The 26673-nt window shown below is 41.7% G+C and overlaps 1 protein-coding gene across 1 annotated transcript in view; it reads right to left on the bottom strand.

The window, feature by feature from the left end:
• FREM3 (FRAS1 related extracellular matrix 3) overlaps positions 1-13755 on the bottom strand; it is an 84221-nt gene extending 70466 nt beyond the window's left edge. Inside the window, exons 1-2 of the mRNA XM_070608961.1 lie at positions 8574-13755; positions 6827-6916 (exon numbers count right to left, since the gene is read on the bottom strand). Coding sequence (XP_070465062.1) covers positions 6827-6916; positions 8574-13755 — 5272 coding nt within the window. The remainder of the gene's footprint in view (positions 1-6826; positions 6917-8573) is intronic.
• Positions 13756-26673: the final 12918 nt, after the last annotated feature.

Raw genomic sequence — 26673 nt, 5'->3', positions numbered from 1 at the left:
CACTAGGGCTGCCTTATAAGAAATGTTGAAAGGAGGCCTCCCATTTGAAACTAAAAGGTAAAGCTTTGCAAGCTGGGACATGGCGGAGGAGGGTAGTGGCAGATGAGATTGAGGAGGCAGCAGGCAGCCACATCCATCAGGGCTTTATTGGCAATTGCAAGATCTTTGACTTTAGCCTGAATGAGCCATTGGAGGGTTGTCAATACAAGAATGACAATGATCTGACTTAACTTGTGGAAAAGATATCTCTGTGTGAAGAATAAACTAGGGGAACAAGAATGAAGCAGACTCCAGCTAGAAGGTTATTTCAACAGTCAAGACAAAAAGAGCAGAGCCTTGGACTAGGATGGAAATGATGGCAGCACTGGGAAGTGATCAAATGCTGCATGTATTTCAAAGTTCCTATGTCTTTTATAAAACACAAAATCTACTCTAGATTATATTTAATGAGAAGACTGTAATGTATTCCAATGATGTGGGATTAAAATTTCACTACAAAAATACCTCTATCTCAGATATTGGCTTCTTACGATTACTTTTTTCATCTGACAGGTCCAGGAAAAAACTGTCTTTCTTTCCACCTGGCGTTTTGTCAATAAACCATCCTCCATCAGGAAAAAAAAAAAAAAAAAAAAAAAGTAAAGCTTTGCAAAACCTTGAGCAAGAAGATAAATAGACAGAATCAGAAAATTGCAGCTATATATCAGAATAGATTAGTAAACACTTAATTATAACATATGAGATAAAGGGAAGGAAAGCATAAAAAATAACTATAACCATTTCAATTTAGTCACAAACTCACAACACAAAAAAGAATAATTTGTGACAACAATAACTCAGAAGGGGAAGAGAAAAGGGATGAAACTTGCTTAGGCTAAAGGAGATAAGTGGCTATCAGAAAATGGACTATCTTGGGGCCGGCCCAGTTCCCGAGTGGTTAAGTTCATGTGCTCTGCTTCAGCTGCCCAGGGTTTTGCTGGTTTGGATCCTGGGTGGGGACATGGCACCACTCATCAGGCCATGTTGAGGCGGCATCCCACATGCCACAACTACAAGGACCTACAACTAAAATATACAACTATGTACTGGGGGAGGGGCAGATTTGGGGAGAGAAAGCAATTAAAAAAGAGAGAGAGAGAGAAAGAAGATTGGCAATGGTTGTTAGCTCAGGTGCCAATCTTTAAAAGAAATTTAAAAAAATAAAGAAAATGGATTATCTCATTTATGAGATCTTTTATACAAACCTCATGGTAACCAATAAAAAAAAATCAGAGCAGAGCCACAAATCATAAATAAAGAGAAAGCTGAGGAAATCATCACAAAAACCACCAAAATGAAATGGCTGTCAGAAATACAAGGAAAGAGAAACAATGGAAATATAAAACAACTGGAAAACAAGAGATAAAATGGCAGTATTAAGCTCTCATATATCAATAACCAATCTAAATGTAAATGGATTGAATTCTTCAATCAAAAGACACATAGGGACTTGGTGGATTAAAAAATAAGAGCTAAAAATAAGCTGCCTCTGGCAAACACATCTCAGCTCTAAAGACAAACACAGGCTCAGAGTGAAGGGATGGAAGATGGTACTCCAAGCTAATGGCAAACAAAAGAAAGCAGGTGTTGCCATACTTAAATTGGACAAAGTAGACTTCAAGATAAAACACGCTATGAGAGACAAAGAGGGGCAGTATATAATTATAAAAGGGATATTCCACCAAGAGGACATAACAATTATAAATATATAAGCATCTAACACAGGAGTACTAAAGTATATAAAGCAACTATTAAAAGACCTAAAGGAAGAAACTGACAGCAACACAACAATAGTATGGGACCTCAACACCCCACTAACATCAATGGATAGACCCTCCAGACAGAAAGTCAATGAGGGAACAGTGGCCTTAAATGAAACACTAGACCAGATGGACTCAATCAATATATAAAGAACATTCCATCCCAAAACAGCAGACTATACATTCTTCTCAAGTGCACATGGAACATTCTTAAAGATAGACCATATCTTGGGAAACAAGGTAAGCCTCAATAAATTCAAGAAGGTTCAAATAATATCAAGCATCTTTTCAGACCACAATGCTATGAAACTAGAAATCAACTACAAGAAAAAAGCTGGGAAAGGCACAAATATGTGGAGATTAAACAACATGCTACTGAACAACCATTGGATCAATGAAGAAATCAAAGGAGAAATAAAAAAATACCTGGAGACAAATGAAAATGAAAATACACCATACCAATTCTTATGGGATGCAGCAACAGCAGTGCTAAGAGAAAAATTTATAGCAATACAGGCCTACCTCAACAAAGAAGAAAAATCTCAAATAAGTAACCTTGAATTACACCTAACAGAACTAGAAAAAGAAGAACAGACAAAGCCCAAAGTCAGCATAAGGAGAGAAATAATAAAAATTAGAGCAGAAATAAACGAAACAGAGACTTAAAAAACAATAGAAAGGATCAATGAAACTAACGGTTGTTTGTTTGAGAAGGTAAACAAAATCAACAAACCCTTATCCAGACTCACTAAGAAAAGAAGAGAGAAGGTGCAAATAAAATTAAAAATGAAAGAGGAGAAATTAAATGGATACCACAGAAATACTAAGGATTATAAGAGAATACTATGAAAAACTGTATACTCACCAATTGAATAACCTAGAAGAAATGGGTATTCTTAGACTCATACAACCTCCCCAAATTGAATCAAGAAGAATTAGAGAATTTGAATAGACCAATCACAAGTAAAGAGAGAGAAACAGCAATCAAAAACCTCCCAAAAAACAAAAGTTGAGGACCAGATAGCTTCTCTGGAGAATTCTACCAAACATTCAAAGGAGACTTAATACCCATCCTTCTCAAACGATTCCCAAAAATTGAAGAAGATGGAATACTTCCTAACTCATTCTATGAGGCCAACATAACACTGATACCAAAACCAGGCAAGGACAACACAAAGAAGGAAAATTACAGGCCAATATCTCTGATGAACATAGATACAAAAATCCTCAACAAAATATTGGCAAATTGAATATAGCAATACATTAAAAGGATCACACACCATGACCAAGTGGGATTTATACCAGGAATGCAGGGATGGTTCAACATCAGCAAATCAATCAATGTGATACACCATATTAACAAAATGAAGAATGAAAATCATCTGACCAACTCAATAGATGCAGAGAAAGCATTTGACAAGATCCAACATCCATTTATGAGAAAAACCCTCAATAAAATGGGTATAGAAGGAAAGTATCTCAACATAACAAAGGCCATATAGACAAACTCACAGCCAACATCATTCTCAATGGTGAAAAACTGAAAGCCATCCCTCTGAGAATAGCAACAAGACAAGGGTGCCCATTCTCACCACTCCTATTCAACATAGTATTGGAAGTTTTCGTCAGAGCAATGAGGGAAGAAAAAGAAATAAAAGGTATACAAATTGGAAAGGAAGAAGTAAGCCTTTTGTTGTTTGTGGACGACATGATTCTATATATAGCAAACCCTGCAGAATCCAACAGAAAACTATTAGCAGTAATCAACAACTATAGCAAAGTTGCAGGGTACAAAATCAACCTACAAAAATCAGTCGTCTTTCTATACACTAAAAATGAACTAGCAGAAAGAGAAGTCGAGAATGCAATTCCATTTACAACTGCAATAAAAAGAATAAAATATCTAGGAATAAATTTAACCAAGGAAGTGAAAGACCTATACACTGAAAACTATAAGAAATTATTGAAAGAAATCGAAGAAGACATAAAGAAATGGAAAGATATTCCGTGCTCATGGATTGGAAGAATAACCGTAGTTAAAATGTCCATATTAGCTAAAGCAATCTACAGATTCAATGCAATCCCAATCAGAATCCCAATGACATTCTTCATGGAAATAGAACAAATAATCCTAACATTTATATGGAACAACATAAGACCCTGAATAGCCAAAGCAATCCTGAGAAAAAAGAACAAAGATAGAGGCATCACAGTACCTGACTTCAAAATACACTACAAAGCTGTAGTAATCAAAACAGCATGGTACTGGCACAAAAACAGACACACAGATCAATGGAACAGAATCTAAAGGCCAGAAATAAAACCACACATCTATGGATAGCTAATCTTTGACAAAGGAGCCAAGAGCATACAATGGAGAAAGGAAAGTCTCTTCATAAATGGTGTTGAGAAAACTGGACAGCCACATGCAAAAGAATGAAAGTAGATCATTATCTTACATCATAACACAAAAATTAACTCAAAATGGTTTAAAGACTTGAAGATAAGACCTTATGTGTGCCTTATGTGTGTTGATTCCTTTAACACTTGTGGTAGGCAGACTAATGGCCTGCTAACGTCCACGTCTGAATTTCCGGAACCTGAGACTATGTTAAATTACTTGGCAAAACAGACTTTGCAGATGTGATTAAGGATTTTGAGATGAGAGAGAGTAGCCTGGATTCCCCAGGTGAGCCCAATGTAATCACAGGGTTCTTTTAAGTGAAAGGGGGAGGCAGGAAAGGGAGCTTCAGGGTGAAGCAGCATGAGAAGGACTCAGCCACTTCTGGCTTTGAAGATGGAGGAACGGGACAGCCTCTAGAAGCTGGAGAGGACGAGGAAATTGTAAGCCTCATTGAACATTCCATTTGGGAAGTATTTTAAAAGTAGGGATATTTTAAAAGAAAAAAAGATTAAGTTGATTATTGTAAAGAAATAGATTCATAGAACTTGAAAAGGTCAGATACAAAATGTTTAAAGTGAGTCTTTCATCAACAGTTGTAAACTATTCCAAGAAGTCTCATCATGGGCAGACATGAAGCTTAGCTCTGTGCACGGCACTCACAAGGCAATAAAAAAAATCCACTGAACAAGTGAATGCATAAACATTTAATTAGCTTGTGGATATGCATATGATCAAATGCGTCCTCAAATGTTTTGGGGTGGGGCTGGCCGGTGGCGCAGCGGTTAAGTTCACACCTTCAGCTTCTCGGTGGCCTGGGGTTCGCCATTTCGGATCCTGGTGTAGACATGGCACCGCTTGGCACGCCATGCTGTGGTAGGCGTCCCATGTATAAAGTAAAGGAAGATGGGCATGATGTTAGCTCAGGGTCAGGCTTCCTCAGCAAAAAGAGGAAGACTGGCAGTAGTTAGCTCAGGGCTAATCTTCCTCAAAAAAAAAAAAAGTTTCGGAGTCTGTTTCATCATTCTCATCACTTTAAATTACTAGGCGCTTCTTTGTCTGGTTAGGAAGAAGCTGTCTTTGCCCTGTTCTCGGACTTCCGTCCATGGTTTTGGCTTCCCAAAACAGAGGTAGCATAGCATTAGTGGGTAAGAGTTCTGGTTTGGAATCGGCAAGACCTGGATTTGATTCCAGCTCACCTGTTTATCACCTGTCTGAATTCAGGCAAGTCATTCAACCTCGGTGTCTTCATTTTAAAATGGGCATCATAACATTTACCTCCTGTTTTGCAGTGACGATCAAAATTATGTAAACACTGCCTGACCCACAGAAAGCACTCACAAAAGGTAGCTGTGTAAATCTCACATTACTTATCAGCACAGACTGACTCTTGTTTCTGATGTTGCCCAGAAAGCACAGTGTCCCAGTCGGATGTATTTCTTTTTGGGGTGTTGTCCTTCTCAAAAACAGAAAGGAAAATGGTTGCTATGAACTATTTGAGCCTTACATGTGCTTTACTTGAGTGAATCAGTTTAGAAGGCTCAAATTCATCCTCACCTTTTTAGTAACTTTGATTCTTGAGAATTTGGGGAAGGAAGGAAAGATCTGTTCTTAAACTTTAAGGGAGAAGATGGACAGGAGTGATCAGTGGTTTCCAGTGTAGTTAGAAGAGAGAAAGCAGCTATTAATGGCACTTACCTTGTGCCAAATGCTTTACATATATTATCTCACTTAATCCTCTAGGCAACCCTTTGAAAGAGGTGTGAAGACCACCATTTTATACACGGGGAAATGAACCACAGAGAGGACAAGGTCACACGGGGCAAGTTGGGATTCCAACTCAGTATACCATGTGGCCTTTCAGCCAGGACTGCTTTCCAATAAATACAGTCCTGACTGATTACACGTGATTTAGGAAGAAAATGCATGCTGCTTAAAGGGAATGAGTAATGATTTATATTAAAAGAGGTTATTGAGCGGCAAGCAGCACATGGACATAATTTCTGCAATTATCCTGTCATACTGCAAAATGAGTTTTCTTTGACCACATAATGCACATATTCCTAGCTGTGTAAAGAAAGTGCCTTCTGTTAACTAGTTGCTGACCATTATGTTACTCTGAAGACACTAAACAGACATAGATGAAGCATAAATAGGCAATTTTTAAAGCAAGTTTTCCTCTATGCCAATAAATATATTTTTTACCCCATCCAGGAAGATTACACACCTGAGATCAAGGAACCACTAAGATTCAGTTCTAGAGCTGAAAATTCTAACGAAATCTAAAGGTGGATTTTCCAGTTTGTTTCAGAATGATAGAAACCACTTGCAGGATTCTCAGAAGCCCCTGAAGAGAAATGTACTTGCCTATAGGAAGTCACACAGAATCCAAGTCAGGTAAAATGCTTCATATCTAATTATTGAACGTCCTCATTGTCTGCCCTTCCTAAAAAGCAATTGTCAAGAATCATTTGGCATAGGGCCAGAAACAAAACAAAAATCACACATTTATTGATATTATGACATTATTGATTGTGATTACTATATAAACGATTTAATTTTATTTCAATTTCATATTCATTTTAATGGACTAAGACTCACTTTCAAGGTTTCAATATTGGCTTACCGTTGTCTTCAACAGAGAGGTAGAAGACGTCTTCTGTTGCCTTGCTGCCTTCGTTCAAGATGTAGTGCATCCTCATCTCATCAATGTCAGCTAATAAAAGAGTGAGCATCTTACAGGTCATAAAGGCACAGTAGAAAATGAGTATGTTAAGAATTTCAGTGTTTTAATAGGTCATAAAAATACTACAACAAATAAAACTTAAAATGATTAAATGAAGACGAATCTAAATTTTCAAAAATGATTAAATGAACACTAATCTAACTTTTTCTGAAAGTTACAATGGCAAAAATAGAACTTTAGTTTAAAACTTTGTTACTGTGCTCCTATGTGCTCAATCTCTGTGATCATGCCCAACAAGAAGGCCATTCTACCTATGCGTGGTTCACAACATCCTCGCCTCTATGGAGAGCTGAGTCTACCCGGTTTTTGGTCATCTGTACAAGTATGGAGCTTGGCATAATGGTGGAGACTCATTAATTACTTGTTGAAATGAATTAAACAAGAATAACTACTGTATTCTAAGACACAAGAAAATGAGAATAAAATCATGATATTTTTCTATTGCCTATTCTCCTGGATTTTAAAGAATTTATCAATTGGGTCTATAATTGTGTTTTTGTATTGGTAATTATTAGTATTTTAAAGACAATTTACATTTTGGGGATATTTATTTGTAAGAACAATTCTTATGGAACCACATACGATTTCAATTGCTTTAGAAGCAATTCTGAAAATGTGGCTAACCTATTTTTTAAATATCCTTCATAAGTTTTACTCTAAGATTGCATCTAGGTTTGTATGTATGTTTTGTGGGAAATTGCCCGCATCTCTTGACATCTCATATATAGAGCTACATAAAAAAAGTTTGAAGACAATGTAAAGAGCAGCTAAAAGACCCCAGGTGTCACATCACCTAGGAGAGCTCAGGGACCTGCCTCTAGTTCACCATTAGTATGAACAACAAATATCAAAGAAAAATGGTCTTTAAAACGTGGGAAACTTAGTTCTATGCTTTTTATTTAGAGGCAGAAAGTACATTTGAATAGTATAATAATGTGCAGCATAATACTAATATTCAAAATGTAAATACCAAATATCATCTTTAGAAGTCTAGACTTACTGAAAAACTATGCACATCATGCCTAGATAGGTCATTCTTTACTTAAAATTAAAAATTAAGCTGATATGATCAAAATTAATGCAACCTTATCCTACAATATTTCAGGAGCAGAAGCTGTCTTCCTGCATTTTGCAGTTTTAAGGCATAACTACCACCCTTGTTAAATGTCTGAGGGTTCCTTTTTTATCTTTGAGGAAGATTAGCCCTGAGCTAACTACTGCCAGTCCTCCTCTTTTTGCTGAGGAAGACTGGCCCTGAGCTAACATCTGTGCCCATCTTCCTCTACTTTATATGTGGACGTCTATCGCAGCATGGCGTGCCAAGCGGTGCCATGTCTGCACCTGGGATCCGAACCAATGAACCCCGGGCCGCTGAGAAGCAGAAGGTGCGAACTTAACCGCTGCGCCACGGGGCCGGCCCTGAGGGTTCCTTTTAAATGGGGATTCTGATGAAACAATTGAAAAAGGTCTTGTTGCCATTTTCATTACAAGAATAATTTCACATTCCATTGTATTTCCCTAGAATCAGAATCTTTCTGCAAATGGGCTGAGGTCAGGACAATTTTACACAGAGCTGAGAGATCTGATCCACTCAAGGAGAGGGACAGAGGGGACATTGTACACTAACCTTGTGTAAACACTCGCGTGCTCTCGTTTCCAAGGCCAGTGTTGATAATGAAGCCATGCTCTGGTCCTCTGGTCACTTTATACTTCAGGAGCCTGTGGGGGCCATCCTGATGCTCTGCCTTCAGGGACTTGTTGGTAATCAGGAAGTCCACGTGTCCAGTGTGAAGGTGCTTCAAGGCTGGGGCTCCCCTGTTAACGGCAATCTGAGGGAGCCTGTTGTCTAGAGGGCATATGTGGATCTTCATTACCTGAGGTTTGTGTGTCTCCAGGGCAGTGTCTGGGAAGACATAGAAATCAGCATGAGTGCCATCTGTCACAGTCAAGGAGAAGCTGTCTTCAGTCGTCTCACTGCCATTGTGCCAATAGCTAATCAAGTTCTCGTTCAGGTCCCGTTTGGTGAAGGTGGTCACAGGATGGCTGCCATTATACAAAATCTTGCCGTGGAAGGGGACCTGGGTGATGCTAAAGAGGAGAAGATCATCTGGGGTATCCTTGTCTTCCACTGTCAACTCAAAGGGAGTGATCAGCTTGCTTTCCCCTTCCTGCAATATTAGTTTATGGATGGTCAAGATAGGTTTCTTATTGTCCACATCTGTGATGAAGATCCTGATGGTTTGGAACACAGGGTTGTGTCCATCAGTCACTTGAAACACAAAGCTGTCCATCTTTATCTCATCATTTGAAGTGTGGACATAGAATAGTTTGTTGCCAGCCAACTGAAGCTGAGTGAAAGAGGCAATGGGTTCCCCAGGGTGGTCAGAACTTTCTAAGTGCCCCAGGCTAGGAGCCTGTGTGATGCTAAAGTGAAGCTGTTCATCAGAGCTGTTGATGTCACTGGTGCTAAGTAGATCAGTGGTGAGGGCCACTCTGCCACCTTCTGTCAAAGTGACCCCTTTGCTGATGACCTTAAGGAAGACCCTGTCCAAGCTGCCAATGGTGACATAGAAGTAGCGGTCTATCAAATGGTTAACACCATCAGTCACATCAAACTTGATAAGGTCAAGAATTCCTTCTTGGCCTGTGTGGGTGTAACAGATGAGGCCTCTGTCAATCTCATCCTGGGTAAAGTTCATTCCCAGGGTGAGGTTGTTCCTCACTTCCCCTTTGGGTTGTCTCAGTCTCTGTAGAAGCCCTTGTTGAGGCCCAGAACGGAGGACAAAACTGAGGCGTTTATCATCTGAGTCAAGATCTGTGGCCTTGAGGACCTGATTTGTGATGACTGCAGTGTGTCCAGTCTCTAATTCCAGCCCACCATTGATGGTGAGCCGAGGGGTCTCATCATCTACCAGGATCACCACAATGGGTACCTTCCTGTGGGTAGTATGCTTGCCATCACTCAGCCAGACCTCAAAACTGTCCTCTGAGGTCTCAGAGTCATCATGCTCATACACAATGGTGGAGGCCTCCTGGATCTCCTGTAAGGTGAAGCTGTGGATGGGCTGGCTGCCTGTGGCCAGCTGCCGTATGATTCGTCCATGCCGAGGGAGGGCTGTGAGTTGAAAGTGAAGCTCATTTGGTGGCAAGTCAGCATCTGCCCCATTGAGCAGTGGGGTGTCTATGACCAGGCTCATCCCCTCTAATACCACAAACTTACGGGCAAAAAGTTCAGGCTGCTCATCATTGGTGGGTAAGATGATTATAGGGAAGAAGATATTTGGGGAGAAGTTAATGCCATCAGAGCAATAAAAGATAAATTGATCTTCTTGTGGCTCTACCCCCTTGTGGATACTTTGTATGTAATTGATATGCATCATCTGGACATCTCTGATGGAGAAAGCACTGATGGGGCTACCAGCCTGTGACACTTCTGAGCCAGGAGCTGGTGCAATATTTTCCAGGTAGCCAGAGGCTGGCTGACCAGTCACTGTGCATAGGATTTCATCTTGGGGAGTGTCCACATCTTCAATATTGAGATGTTCTAAGGTCAAGGGGCTCTTCCCACCTTCATAAACAACGTATGCCTCTCTCACCAAGACCTTGGGGACCACGTTGTCCACAGGCAGCACTATCACTTGCACCTGCACTCTCTCCACTATGCTGTCCCCAACCACCCATTGATAAGAACCCTTGGAGACAGCAAAGCTGAAGGTATCATGTTGCTTCTGGAAACCAACTTCACCTCCAGTGTGGACGTAGACTACTGCCCCACTAATGAGGTCCTCTTGAGTGAATTGTTCTGTGGGTAATCCATTCACCAGAATAGTGCCCAATTGGGGACTGTTTTCCATGATGAAAGACAGCATCAAGTCTCTTGTGCCCTTCCTTTTGCCATGGATGATACCCATGGTAATCTCAGTGGCTCTGTTTTCCAGTACATCTGTGGAAACATCTAATAATGAACTACCTGTAAAAGAGATCCTGGGACTTCTGTCAGCTGCAGTGGGATGCACAGAAATCTTGACAGTGATGGGTACGTGGTGTACCCTGTCACTTACCTCCAGATGGAAGGTGTCACTGGTACTCTGGTCTCTGCTGTGCTGGTAAGAGACACTCCCATTAATAATATCAGCTTGCCTAAAAGATTCCCCCAGGACCATACATTTTTTTAAGTACTGCAAGTGTCCATGTTGGGGACCCCAGACTAACATGAAGACAATCTGGTCAATGTCTGTGTCAGGGTCTGTAACATCCAGCTCATTACTGCTGAGGATAAAGCTTTCTCCCTCTAAGACAGTAAAGCCTCTGTTGGTAACTACTGGAGGCTGATTGTCCACAGGCTTCAGGAATAATGTGAATGTGCCTGTTATACTGTTGCCTGCAGCATCCTTCACCTGGTAGGTGAACTGCACAACCCGTGGTACAATACCCAGCTTCTTCTGTGGAGGCTGGTAGGCGACTTTGTGGTGATTCATCTGGGCCTGGGTAAAGTGCACGATGGGTGTGTCTGGTGAATCAGTAAGCACAATGTCTCCAGCCTGGACTGGGTGGTTGCCATCTGTGTCAGTTGGAGGTGTCAATAGGGTGTACCATAGGTTCTGGTCATCTGAGTCCTGGTCAATGTATTGGAGGAATTTCTTCTGGAAGTGAGTGAGTTGATATTCTTGCACAGTCATTTCAAGGGTAGTTCCTGGAAAAAGCTCGGGACTCTGCAGATCCACTGGTTGAAACTTGATGGTGAAGAAGTGCTGCTTGGATAGATTGGGAGGGTCATGGTCATCCTGCACATGGAAAGTCAGCTGGGTCATAACAGATTGAGGGCTATGGGGTCCAAGATGGTGGTAGAAGACTTTCCCTTCCATTATGTCTCGCTGAAGCCACTCAGTCACTACCGTCTCATAAAGTCCTTCCTTTCCCACATAATGCCAGTCTTCCTCTTCGGAGGACAGAGGTGGTTCAACCTGCCGCAGCAGCATCTCCCCCAGGAGCTGACTTGAGTGGGAGGAACCAGCAGCCAGATCCCACCCTCTTTCTTCCTCTTTTTCTTCCAGAGGCTGGTCCTCCAGCACAAAGCAGATGGTTGAGTCCTCAGAGTCAATATCTGTAGCACTCAGGACAAAGGGGGAGATCTGGACCACCTGCCCTTCAGTCACTGAGAGCCCAGTGTTAGCACTGACCATTGGTGGTTCATCATCAACAGGTATAATGGTGACCGGGAAGAGGAATTCCACGTGGTTGTGCCAATCCTTCATCTGGAAGATGATGTTGTCACTGTAGGTGTCACTGCCATCATGCTGGTACACCACTCGCCCTGCTGCCAGGTCCACTGGTGGGAAATGCTTGCACCCAGCAGGTGCCCCAAGCACCACTAGCTGCCCATGTCTCAAGCCCCTGACTGCAGCTACTTTCAGCTCCTCCGGGTTAGAATTATCACTGATTTGAAGGTTGTGGGCACTGGATAGGGGCCTTGACTGACCTTCAAAAAGCAGTAGTCCCCGGTTATAGCTAGCCACTGGGGCCAAGATGTTCATGGACTTCACTAGCACCATGAAGGCAAAGGGGTCTGAGGTGGCGCCATCTCCGTCCATCACCTCCAGCTCCAGCTGGAAGAGGTGCTCCCCATCCAATTTCTCTGTAGGGGGCTGGTAGGCAATTGTCAGTTCCCGCAGCTCCCTCTGGGTGAAGAAGGAGACTGGAAGGCCCAGGGGGTCGTCAGTGCTGACCAAGTAGCCCTGGTGCCCTGAAGTAGTTGTGGGGGCTTTGAGAACGTTGAAGACCAGGTCATCAGGGTCAGACTCCATATCCTCCGCAGCTAGTGCATCAGGCGTCAGAGCCGTCAGCAGACACTGATCGACCTCCATCATCATCACGGCCTCGAAACTGGGCTTGGGCGTGGTGTTCTCGGCTCCCTCGAGGATCCTCACCAGGAGCTGGAAGTGCTCAGGGAGCAGCACCTCCACTGACCCAGCTCCTCGGTCCTCTCGCCCTAGCAGCTCCACCACCATGGGCACATAGTCCCGGTTGGGCGAGGGGGTGGTGGCGGTGTGCTGGTAGCGCACGCCGGCCAGGACAAAAGCCTCACAGTCTATGCCCTTGCCTCTGGTGAGAGGGACCCCCACGGCGTCCACCAAACGCCCGTACCTGGGCAGTGGGCCGCCCTCGGGTGGAAGAGGGATGAGCCAGCACCTGCGGGCGCTCGCGGCTCCGGACTCCAGGGAGGCGAAGTCCAGCACTCTCCTGTCGGTGGCCGGGCTCCAGCCCCGCAGCTTCTCCACCGCCAAAGGCGCGTTGCGCGTTACCAGCTCCAAGTGGGAGAAGACCACGACTACCGCCACCGTGAACCGCAGCGCCAGCGTGTAAGTCGGGGCTTCGCAGAGCAGCTGCAGCCGCACCCGGCCGCGTCCGGGGCTGCGGGAACCGAAGTGAGTGTACCGGACCTGGCGGGGCCCGAAGGCGCAGGGGAAGCGGCGCGGGGAGAGCGCGCCGTGGTGCAGAGGCAGGGCGTCCAGCACCGTCACCTCGCACCGGTCCCCCGGCTGCACTCGAATCACCAGGTCCCGGAGCGGGTCGAGCCAAAGCGAGCGCCCTACGGGCACCCGGAGCACAGGGTTGGCGATCAGGACGCTGGGACCGTCGCGGCTGCTGCAACCGAGTGCGCCCCAGGTGGGCAGGTGGAGCACCGGGTGAGGTTCAGTCCCAGGCGAGAGTACCTGTCCCCGTAGCACGGGGCAGTTCAGGAGCAGGTAGGCTAACGCCGCGACAAGCTGGCGGGGCGTAGCAGCAGGACGCCGAGATGTCCCAGCCATGGGACCTTGGAGCTGGGATGCCCGGAGGGTATCCTGTCCAAAGAGGGGCCCCGCTCAGCTGCAGGTGCAGGCGGTGGAGGTGGTGGCTGCTGTCCAGTCCGGAACCGATGCAAGGACGCAGCAGGAGACAGCGGCTAAGCTTCAGCTGCAGCAGGTAAAAGCAGCTGGCGGGAAGGGGCTCTGCCCCCCTTCTGCCCCGCCTCCGTCCCACGTCTCTCCTCTGCTGGCGCCAGGGGCCCCCAGATACTCCCCAGCTCCCCGACACCTAGCGAGAGTGCAGGAGTTCTTCCCTTCGCTTCTTGGCGATTTTACCCGCGCTGCCTTCCTGACCTTCGCGGCCAGGGAGTGGCAGCCACCGAGCAGCCCGGGCTGCCTGCCTAGGACCAGGTGGTCTGGATACTGTCCTCCCCGGGCGCCTCAAAGGGATCGTCCCTTAGTGCTGGGAGACCGACAGTGACTGTTCCCCGCGTCAGTTCTGCGCGTTTGAGCCGCTGCGCTCCCGCGGTCCATTCATCCAGGCGGTGGTGTTTCTGATAGGAGGGAGAGACACCGTTTCTCTTCCTTATCGCTGACAGGAGCGCATTTTCTAGACAAAATTGAGTCTCAGTCAGGACGTAGAAGAAGCTAGTGGGAGCTATTTTGCAAATAGGATTTTCTAGCTGTCTGTCTGATGAAGCAGCTTATTCCGGATCTTGTAATTCAGTGCTTTCGAAACAACCTTGGCATTTTTCTTCTGCTCAGTTTTTTGGGAAAAGGATTAGTATCCAGGCTGGTGAACTTCAATAGCTTAAAAAAATCTATTTCTCGTCAGTGGGGCTCACATACTACAATCAGGTGTGCAGGTCGGCTTCCTTCCATTCTCTCAGAATGTGGTTTCCATATCTAATCAACACTGACCCACCTCTGAGTTTATTAGACATGCTGTTTCCTAATTACTTTCTGTGTAGAAAAATATATGGTAGCCAGAGGGGAGGATGTCAAGAGAAACGGTCGCAGAGAAAATACCACAGATACTTGGATCTATTTCTGTGAATTAATCTATTTAACACTTGGAATCAGTCTCTTCATGGCTTTCCCGGAGGATGCCTGCCCTCCGTGGGTGTAGTGTTAGGTACTTAGTCTCAGATTCATTTTTTAATTATGAAAGGTGTCCATTTAGCCACAGTGTGGAGTTGATGTGCTTTCTTAGGCAATTAATGTGAATGCAACAGTGACTTTTTGATGACTATGAAAATAGACACATCCAAAATTGTGTTGATAAAAATGGCTTCAAGGGGAGTACAAATCTGTAGAATGTCATCCTCAATTTATTCTTTTGACTTTTTACAGGGTTGCAGACGTCTGTTTTATTCGCTTCAGCAGCAACAGCAGCAGCAGCAGTAACTGACTCCCAGAGCAGGAATAATCTGCTAGTGGCCTGAAAGAGTTAATTTTCTCTCTAGCTATTTAATCAGTCGGTGAAATGCTGTGGGTCTATATAATCCACTGAAGCAGAATGCTTGTACACCTCATTAGCACACAGATTTGTTCATAAAACAGAATATTAAGACATAGTAAATTTGTAACAATGTATGTTTAGCCTAATTATGCTAGTCCAGTGTGTCTGGAAAATATTATTTAAAGAATATTTTTAATTGAAACACAGGTAAAATTCCATTACCAAGGAAAGCGGCATTATGTTGCAGAAGGCTACTGCCTTGTCCAAAGGATGGTTTTTTATAGTAGAACTTTTATTGGTCTGTATATATTACATTTTACCAAGTGCATATTCTTGTATGAGTGCAATTTTGCTTCCTGTCCAAGCCCGGGTCGCCCTGGGCAACTAGCCTCTCCATGTGCTAGTTCACTATTGGCGGAGATGGGGGTGGGCAGCGGAGAAACTGCTATGTTTATATTTTTGTCCTGTGGCCCTCTGCTTCCAGCTAACATTCTCTCTCCTCTTTGTCACTACCAAACTTCTTGAAAGTGGTTTTTAAAAAATCTTTTACTTTACTACCTGCATTTCTTAACCGCCCACTCACTCTCTCTTAGGACAGTCCTGTCTGGCTTCCTTCTGGCTTTTAGACACATCCACAAAACTCTTGCTAAGGTCATCAGTAACCTCCATGTGGCAAAATCCCATGATTGTTTCTCATATTGTCCATTTGCCACACCCTCCAGTTTTCCTCGTTCCTCTCAGTTCAAGTCCTACCTTTTTCTACCCCAAAGTACCTTTCCCTACCTCAGGAAGCCTTTTTCCTATGTTGCCCAAGCCATATGACATCTCTGTTTGCGATTATACATTCATGGACAACTTGATTAACGTCTGTCTCCTCCGCTAGACTTTAAGCTCCACAAAAGCAGGGAGTATGGGTTGTGCACCCCTGATACTGACTGCTTATGTCAAGGATTGACGCATAGCAGGTACGTAATAACTATTTGTTGATTGAATGGGTAAAGGAACGAAGGAGTATGAGAAGTAATCATTGACATACTATGAAGTCTAGGTGCCAGGTGGAAGAAACCAGTGAAAATGCAGGAGATTTTCTTTCTTCCTTCCTCAGACTATGCCAATTCATTAGAGCTGGTGACAGCTCTGTTTACAGAATGCAAATTTGATTTCTAGTCAAACATTTATTTTATCAGAGTTTTCCTTCCGCAGGGCAATTTCACTCATTCATGTCGTATTTCTTTTATCTCTGGTCATCCCAAATTTATCCTTTAAAGCTGAGTGGCATTTTAAGTCTGTCATTAAGTGGCAAAGAAAAGAACTACAAACTGTGTGCTATGTTCAAGGTTTTAATATGCCCCGTGTCATTTGATCCTTGCAAAACCCTGCAAGGTGGTTATGTGTCTTGTTTCTAATTTGTATGTAATAATAGATCCTGCCTCATATAGCTAGTACAAGAATTAAATGGATTACTACACATAAAGAGGCTTTGAACAGTGTCTGGCACACAGTAAGCATTCAATAAATGTAAGTTATAATTATAGATGAGAAATTGAGATTTATGGAAGTTAAGTAGAAAAATTTTGCCCTGTAAATTAATTCAACTATCACTAAAATTGTGTCCTACAGGGAACGACTCTCACATGCCCTTGTCACTCCAGGGGACTTTCCGTCATGTCCCACTCCATAAATAATTGGCTCTGCCCAGAAGTACATAATTGTATTTAATAGTTCATAGAACTAGGAGACTATGTGTCCAAATATCCTGCTTGTACCTTGGCAGAGAGACAGTCCCTTTTCAGAAAAGTCGCATCCAGTCTTGAGAAGAGTGATGGAGAACAGGTAGGGAAAGGTCCTGCCTCACGAACTAGGAAGTTCTATCACAGTATGTCTGCTCCTTGTCAAGGCTCATGGAGCCAAGACCAGGTAGCTAGTCAACCTGATCTTTGCTGAAGCTATTTTTCTCTCTACCAGCTGGAGAAATAAAAGGTCCTAAACCCTAAATATCACAAGGTGAATGCCTTGAATGAGGTTGCTTGCAAATGCTTAACATTAATATACTCCAGTAAATCCTACCTGGAGGCCTTACTGTAATTAACCTTGGGCCAGCAGTGGACTCTTAGACGTTGAAGAACATGCTCCTGGGACGCTACAGGTTAAAACAAACAAACAAACTGCCTCTCCTAAAAAGCCTTAAAATAGCACTCATTGGCTGTGTAAGTCATTTGTCATCTGTCAGGACTGCAGCTTCAAGAGATATTAACTAAGTTAAGCATACGGCCTTTCAGTGGCCAAGCTGGCTTTGCCCCCATTACACAAGGAGTCAGTGAGGCATCTATGTTTCTTATCAGCCCCTCGTAGCCTGAAGAATGTGGTGGCTGCGGCTCCATCTCACTGACTGTATCCCAGGGCCATGTCTGCCTTTGTGTAGATCTGGACAGGGATCTCCATGCTCTGCAGGATGAGCACCATTGCTCTCTGTGCCTGCACACACTACAGAATGTTGTCAAAGGCAGGCTCCACCCACCAGGGCAAGGAGAAGATCATTATGCCCAATGGGAGTAACCACATAGCTTGCATCAAAGATATGATGCTGCATTCATTGACTTCTAAAACTTTCCCAACAAATCCTTCTAGTCATCCTATTAACGTCAAGGACACTGTGACTGTCAGTGCATTTGGGAACTGGGTGGTGTTGGGAAGGAGAGGGCGGAAGGGAATCAGAATATTTTGCCTGCTTTTCTGAGATTTCAACTGGCATCAGAGCCAGTGGCATCCGAGCAGGTGGCTCTGGCTCTCTCATGCCTGAGAGAGCCATCCTTCAGGCTGTTGGGTGCATGATCCCTGACTCCCAGGGCTCCTGTGCAGGCTGTTGCTGCTCAGGGAAAATGATGGGTTGCAGGGAGTCAGGAGCAGGGAGCAAGTGAGAGGTAGGGGAAGAAGGCTCTCTTCCGCTCTGTGCCAGTACAAAGCGCAGATTCAAGCTCCCTCATTCCTGGTTGAACATAATACCCTGGGAGAACAAAAGGGATTATTCAGCGCTAATTTGTGAGATGATAATTGATTATCTTACTTTAAACCATACAACATATAAAAGAAGTAACTATTTTTTACTTCAAAGGAAGGCATTGGCAACATGTGCAAAAAAAAAAAAAAAAAAGAATCAAAGCTAAAAGATTGAATGTTTTTCTAATCTACGTGGTATTCTTTGTTCATTTATAGAATATGTAAGTATAACGTCTATTTAAGCAGAGATTTCCTTTTAAGTAGTTTCAAATTCTAGAAGCAAAAGCTCTCATGATGAAGAATAGTGATATTATTTAATTGGCAGTGTTCTTTGGAGAAATCTTAGTGCAATGTGACCTCAGAATAACTTAAAGATGACACTATTTTGCCCATTATTTGGGTTTTCCATTAATCCAATTTGAATGAGTTAATAGGAAGTCTGGCTTTTAGGCATAGTCCTATTTATTTGTCTACAAGTTTTACCTGATGGGGAATTATGTATTTTTAATAAATCAGCTTTTTTCTCTCTTAAGAATTGATCTCTTGCATATCACAGTCAGGGTTTCAGCTCTGAAATTTAAAGCTCAGCCAAATTCAGAAAATGATTTGTTAGTATGTTTATCAATTAACTATAATTACCATTACTTCTCAGTTATTTTTTCTTTTGCATATGCTTTCAGAGCATTTTCTTTTGACTTTTTCCTTTAATCAATAGTGCAAGTGCAGAATGTGTGTAAGAAATACAGGACTATTAAGATATGATTGTAACTTTATTAAATATGTTTTATAAAGAAGTTAAAGCTTTAGAAATATCTTACTGCAAAATATGATCAAAAGCTGTTGAATAGAATAGTTGAAATATCATGTAAACATTTTTATTTAAATATTAATATGTTTCTATGTTAAATTGTTAGTATTAGTGGTGTTGTATGAGTTTGCTAGGACTGCTACAGCAAAGTACCACAAACTGGTTGGTTTAAACAACACAAATTTATTGTCTCACAGTTCTGGAGGCTGCAAGTCCAAAATCAAGGTGTCAGCAGGCTCAGTTCCAGGGCTGTGTGGGAGGGATCTGTTCCAGGCCTCTCTCCTTGGCTTGTCTCCTCCCTGTGTCTCTTCCTATTATCCTCCCTCTATCTGGATCTCTGCACCCAAATTTTCCTTTTTTCTAAGGACACAGTCGTATTGGGTTAGGGCCCGTTCTAATAACCTCATTTTAACTTGATTACCTCTGTGAAGATCCTGTCTCCAAATAAGGTCATATTCTGAGGTTATGGGCATCAGGACTTCAACATATGTACTTTGGGGAGACACAATTTAACCCATAGCACTCTTGCTTTGGCCTCCCCAAATTCGTATCCTTTTCACATGCAAAATACATTCACCCCATTCCAACATCTGCAAAAGTTTTAAACCATTCCAGCATCAACTCTAAGTCCAAAATACCCAAACTCATTTAAATCAATTATGAGTGAGATTTGGGGTATGGTTCATCCTGGGGCAAAATTCCTTTCTATCTGCTTCCAAAGTACAGTGGTGGGAAAGGCATGGGGCAGACGTTTCCATTCCAAAAGGGGAAAATCAGAAAGGGAAAGAATTATGGATCCCAAGCAAGTCTGACACTTGGCAGGACAAATTCCATCAGATTTTAAGGCCTGAGAATAATCCTCTTGGGCTGGTTGCTCTGTCTGCTCTGTCCTTTGGACCCAGCTGAGTATCAGCCCCACCCCCTCAGTTTAGGGTGGGTATGTAACAATATTCTGGACTAGTTGTGACCTATAAAAAATGCTAACATGGGAGGAAAAATTTCCCCAGGCAAGTTGAAGGAGGAAAAAAAAATCTAAAATCTAATTTGAATTTTACCTGATTAATAAGGGGCTGATTTACTCATCTTTAGAGTTAAGGCAATGCTCAATGTAAATTCACATGTGAGTGGTTAGGTGGGAAATCAACTCTGGAAGCCCTTTTATATGAGAGAAAATCATCACCTTATTATTAGATTCTTTCCAGAAATAATGATAATAAAAATTATCAATTATATAACATGTAGCCACACATTCTCAAGATTTTTTTTCTGCAGAGCCAAATTGTTAAGTAACACCTAACTGGCATATGGAAAATCCTCAGGTTGTAGTCGTACATATTTTCCTCAGATTAGGCTAAAAATGAGCGCAACTTTCCCATTTACACTGATCCAGGGTTGAAGATGGAGAGGGTGTCATATAAATGTTGCTTCACTACTTGACCTGTTGGTTTCGAAATATCATTCAGAATAACTGTAAAGAACTTTTAATTATGACGTTTAGAATATTTTTAAGGCAGTAACTTATTTACTTAATTTTGACTTTCAAGGGCATTTGCAATACATAGGTAAACTTGAATGAGGTTTATTACACAGTTTCCATTAGCGATCCCAAAGGAAATTGACTTAATCATTTGTTAAAGACTAATTTATAATTGGCATATCAAAACTATTTTTAGAAGAAGATGCTAAGAGTAGCCGGATGATGAAATGAGATTAAGTTTGTATGTGTGGATGTGTGTGCATGCTCTCCTTTTCAACGAAGGAGAAGCACCTTGACTTGCTGAAGGCAGCCTTCCTTAGACCCATAGACAGGGCTTCCCGAAGTCACAGAAGGTGGCACAACTTTGCATTCTTCCCCTCCCCACTAAGGATAGGTGTGGACACTTTGGAGTCACTTCAAAAATTTTGCTTAGAAGAAAAACTCCTAAGCATTTTTGAATCATTAACATTTTTGAAATTTTGAATCATTAAAGCCAAATGTTATTATTTTGGAGGGTTGACAAGGTTAACAGATTGATCAGGCTATGTTTGGAGAATGTGAGGGAACTCTAAATTCAAATACTTAAAGGGTTAGACAGATGACATGAATTAATTAAGCCATAGGATATAAGAAAATAAAGGAGAAAGACTAGATTTCAGTCTCTGCTGGGAACACATAAAGTGTGTGCTTTCTGCTCAAGCATGGTTTTCATCTACAAAGGACGCAATGCTGTTTCACAACGTATCTTTTGCCCTCTAGGATGTAAGATTTTTGGAAGATGTCTGCCTTTTAGGCAGTGTGGGAATATTTTGCACACCAAGGTGTACAGTGTAGCATGAGCTAGGAAGAAAGGACCTTCATATAAGTCCAGTTTTATTTTAATTAAGCATCACAAGAAATGACCATTGGCATAGATGTGTGTCTGTTGACCCCACAGCAGGGATGGCAAGGAAGCTACCCAGGCACCCACTTATTGACCTTGGTGGGCTGTGATGCAGCAGGGATGTTAGAGCTAAGAGTGGGCTCTGCAGTGGTGGTACACTGTGGATTGATCTTAAATTTTGTATGCATGTCACCTTCTTGGATCAATATCCACTCAGTGCCTCATTCTATTCCAGAGGATATATAAGGAAAAAAATCAGGATGTTTTAGGGGAGGGAAAGGAGAGAGGAAAGGGAAACAGAGATGGAGAATTGTAGGGGAAGATACAACAGAAGGGTAAAGACTCCCAGGGAGAAAGATGATGAAGGCACTTGGACAAACCACCCAGGGTGAGATTAAGTGAAATGACATATGGAAAGTGCCTGGCATCTAGGCCTCCGGGTCTCCCAACGTCTGTGGGTCCCTTGCTCATTCCTTCCATTTGGGGTTAAGAACTGGCTTTCCATTTATGGGTGTTCCCTAGGACCCAACACAAAGTGGGTGTCCAATAAGACTTTTTATATTTAATCATTGCAAAGTTTATGTTCAGCTGTTTATTTCACATAATTATATGGTATTTTGTCTATAGAGCTTTCTAAGCTTAGCCTTCTTCTCTATATAATATACAGAGGAATAAATACAGTTTGTGTTTTGAAGATTATGTCTATTTTCCTCTTCAGGACTTCTTGAAACAAAAGTCTTGTAAATTGATGAAAATATGTAGTAGATGAAGTTTATTAAGCTTTTGATCACGTTCATTTCATATATTTGAACATGTAGACATTGCAATATGAACATTGCAATATAAAGATTAAAATTTATGTTTTTAAGTTTAAAAAGTTATAGTTTTGAGTTATGAGAGAAATTTTAAGGCAGTCCAAATCAATATAGCATTTTAAAAAGTCTAGGTTTCTTTTGTGTCACTTGCAAAGTGTAGAATTTTAATAATACAAAACAGCTGCAGTGGGAGAGGAATGCACCATACCAGCTGCTTTCTTTTCTTTTGTTACCATTCTTGAATGAGTTTGTTTTTAGTAATGTAGCATGTTTATTATTCACTTAAAGTGATTGTAAAAGCAAATTTTGAATAGATGCTTTAAGCATACATATAAATTCTCTATGAGTTTTCTTATTGCACACATTATCTTGAGTGATATTTTTACTGGCTTATTTGTTATCAAGACATTTATGGTGTTCAACACTATTACTTTTTCTTGTGTGCTTTGTAATGTCAGATGCTCTAAATTAAAGATGTGCTTGGTAATTATTCAGTTATTTGAATTTGCAAGCTAAGTTTGCAAACTATGATGTTTATGAGAAAGAATTGGATAACATTTCCAGACTTGGCAGAAATAAAGAATGCCCTTTTATACAAAAAGGTCCACTAAAGCACTAATAAAAAATGATGAACAATTGAGAGAATAATTCCAACTAAATAATCTGCTTTTGGAATAAAAATATTTTTTTTTCTGATCTTAAAATAGCTAAATCCATGAGTATTAATCATTGGGTAACAGTTTAACCACTTTTCTGTACCTGTGATAGAGTCCGAGGCAGGCCAGCTATATTTCATGTTTGGCATAATTGCAGGTCCTTGAAATCTGAGGTCTGTAGACCCATTGCCAGGGTTTTCCTTCATCCCCGTGGATGTTCAGCATGACCACCTGGCACTCCCTTCTATTGGGCCTCTTTGGTGCTGCAGACTCAGGCAAAGCACCATCTGTACTGTTTTTTCTTTGCTCTCTTAATTACTTCATAGAGTCACCGAAGTTTTTGGCAGGTGCTAGGAACTCAGGAAAGAAGACAGTCATCCCGAGGAAAGGAATGACTCATATTGTTGTAGATATGCCAGAAGAGCTAAAAATAATTTTGTAGGTCAGTTACAGATTATGTGTGCTAAAGAGGAGTAGGGTAATAGAAATATTCCAATTCAATTTCGTCACCAGATTTCATTATAGTTATTTTTAAAATCAGAATTTTCTCACCACTGATTTTCCCTTTTTTTCCTTTTTTTGAGGAAGATCAGCCCTGAGCGAACATCTGCTGCCAATCTGCCTCTTTTTGCTGAGGAAGACTGGCCCTGAGCTAACATCAGTGCCCATCTTCTTCTACTTTATATGTGGGACGCCTGCCACAGCATGGCTTGACAAGCAGTGCATTGGTCCCCACCTGGGATCCAAACTGGTGAACCCCCGGCCTCCGAAGCGGAACATGTGAGCTAAACCGATGCACCACTGGACTGGCCCCTGATTTTCCCATTTTAATGAACAGTATTGTCTTTCTTCTAGTTGCCCAAGTTCAAAAGCATAATCATTAAAATCCTTCCCCTCCATTGCCTTCTGTATTTATTCTCTCTGCAACTATCAAGAGCTTGCTAAGTGTCAGGCACAGTGATGAATACAGCATGATCTCCATCCTCTAAAAGGTGTGGAGTCAGTTTAGAGCCCGTGGCTAGTTAGTACTGAATTTTTCTCATATCTTCACTTCCCTGTCCTTTTCTGTTGTGACTATTTTCTTTCAGACTTTCGTCACTTTATACTGGACTATTACATTACTCTTCAAGTCTCTAATCATCTTCTACACTGCCACTTTGATCCTGCTTCTCCCTCCCCTCAGAGCTTCCTGTGGCTCCCTCTTACCTCTCAGATCAAGTTCACACTCTGTAGTCTGTCAGGTAAGGCCTCCCACAGAAGGCTCCAGCCTGCCTTTATTTACTCTGAAGTGATTGTGATATCTCCTTTGCCTGAAGTGCCCTTCTTCCATTTTTCTGTGAATCCAGTTTCAACTGTCTGTTGAGGACCAACTGAACTCCACTACAACAGAGCTTTTCCTGAGCTCAGGATGGGAGCGATTTCTCCTTCCGAACCCCTTGACTACTTATTGTTGAGACTACTGTCATGGTACTGATTGTTCACTTCCCTGTACAGCTGGTTATCTCTTCCTGTTCGTACTCCATTGTTGACTTCTATTTAGACTGTCTTTATATCACCTAGAGTTGATAACAAGTGCTTTTTGCAAGCAGAAGTCACTCAGTAAACAGTTATGGATTGATAGTTTCAAATAAAGATGAATTAACTCACTTGTTTATTCATTCACTTCTATAAGCAAAGACACAGAAATATAATTATCGAAGACCAATTCTACAGCATTGTAAGCTTCTGTCATAGCCTTCTTGTACATCCAATTAATTCTTATTGATAAAGTCATTTAGTTATTCCCCCTATTGTATCCTCAAAGACTGAGAGCAAACTTTGGTGGTATATGTAAAAAGTAATACCTTTTTTCCAAATATTTGATTCTAACCTCAATTCATTATATACGCATATGTATCTATATATGTCTCTATTTATATATGTATCTCTATATATGTATGTACATACATATGTGTGTACACAAAGAGACACTATTTAAGCTGTATTACAAAAACAAGTACGTTGAATTGAATTCAGTAACTTCATATTGGAGACAATCAACGCTATAATTTGTGCTGCCAGCTTAACTCATTTTTGTGCAGTTATTGGAAAAATGCTTTTCCTACTATTTTTGTTTAATTGAAGTTTCCTGAAATTGCAAGGGGAGCTAATAAAAAACTGTTATCATTTACAACTGTGTATCAGTTTGAGTCACATTTCCTACATACTGCAATCAAAGCAGAATAAAGAAACACATTGGATCCTACACTGATGAAACATGCTGAAATTGATGTGGTAAGTAAGAGAAGTTGTTGTAGTTGCCGACAGTAAAGCTGGTGCCTCAGGTTATGACAGTGGAGTCCAGATGTGAGGTACTGGGAAGAACGCTGGGCTTGTGGTAGGAAGATCTGGACTCTGCTTATTAGTTATGCTGCCTTAGGCAAGTGCCACAGCTCACGGTCTCCTTCTGAGTCTCTGCTCTCCTGTCTCAATATGTATTTAATAATACCTGCCTCCGCACAATGAGGTCTGAACAGTGTAATGTATGTGAAAGCTCTTTGCAGTACATGAAATCCTCTATAATGTAAATAACAACCAGATCTGGAGCCCTGTTTTTTGCCTCCCTTCCCAGAGGTATCGTTCCACGCCCTTCCCTGTATTCCATATTTCACACTGACCTCTATCCCCTGGGACTGTCCTCCGTCCTCTGTCTCGAGCTGGAATTTCTGTTACTCTTGGTGCACTTGGTTTCTCTCAACAAACTAACTTCTCCTTACAGCCTTCCCCCGATCCCCAATCCTTTCCCCAACAGTTAATATCTGTGGTGGGTTTTTAATGTTGAACTGTGGATTTTTAGCATAAGATGTGTTACATTCCTGTAAGAGACATTTGGTAAAGGGCTATGAAATTAGATGCTGCCCTCACATGTGCCTTCTTTATCCTTTCACAGATAACAAAAGATCCAGTTAAAACATTAGCATTGGAACACTGAATGCAAGGAGAATTTATTTGTCTCTGGGTCACTGACGTCTGGGACTAAAATTTTACCCAGCTCCACGAAGTCTGCTGGCAGCTGTCCATCCTTTCTGATTTTTAAATTCAGAAACACTTGATTTTAAGCAGTTCAAAACTTCAGGGTCTTCAGTGGAGCTGGAAGATTTCAGTTCATCCAAAGGTAATGACACTGATAATAATTAGGAAGGAATGTGGTCTTTGCCTCAATTTCTATGTTTGAAAAAGTAGAAATGAGTTAAAATGTTCACTGTATGTTGAAAGACTTGTACTTATTGCTTAAACAGAACAAAAATTAAGTTTTCCAGAATGTAAAGCAAGTAGAAGTGATTATATAATATTGAATGTCTGCTCAGGAGAAACTGCATCCTTATTATCTCTCCAGTTGTTATTGCAAAATAACCTACATCTTTGGGAACAGACAGAAAGATGTTTGATCTTTTTTCAAGAGGACATGAGACTATGAAATACAATTAAGATATTTGTAGTGGAGAGTAGACCCTTTATGTGGTATTTGATTATTTGTGTTACAGTTTGGGAGTAATGTTATCTCCAGTGGATTTGTGAAGCGCTATGTAGCATGATGTAGGTTTACTGATAAGGATGGAATAGTTTCACTCGGATTATACCAGTTAATTTGGCAAACATCTCAAACAAAATGTGCTGGAGAAAATAGCTACCTTTCACTGCCTTTTGGCTTACATATTAGTTAAACTTCCATTTGTCTACTGGTGGAAAAGGGTCTATGGTTTCTTTATCTTTTAAAGCATTTCCCCTTGCGTTTAATACACTTTGCAAAAAACGTGCAACTTTCCATTTCTTGCCAACCATGTTTGATTTCCTGTTGTTATTT

The sequence above is a fragment of the Equus przewalskii genome, chromosome 2, assembly GCF_037783145.1.
Source record: "Equus przewalskii isolate Varuska chromosome 2, EquPr2, whole genome shotgun sequence".
Classification (NCBI taxonomy): domain Eukaryota; kingdom Metazoa; phylum Chordata; class Mammalia; order Perissodactyla; family Equidae; genus Equus; species Equus przewalskii.
This window is presented reverse-complemented; position numbering and strand designations above follow the sequence as displayed.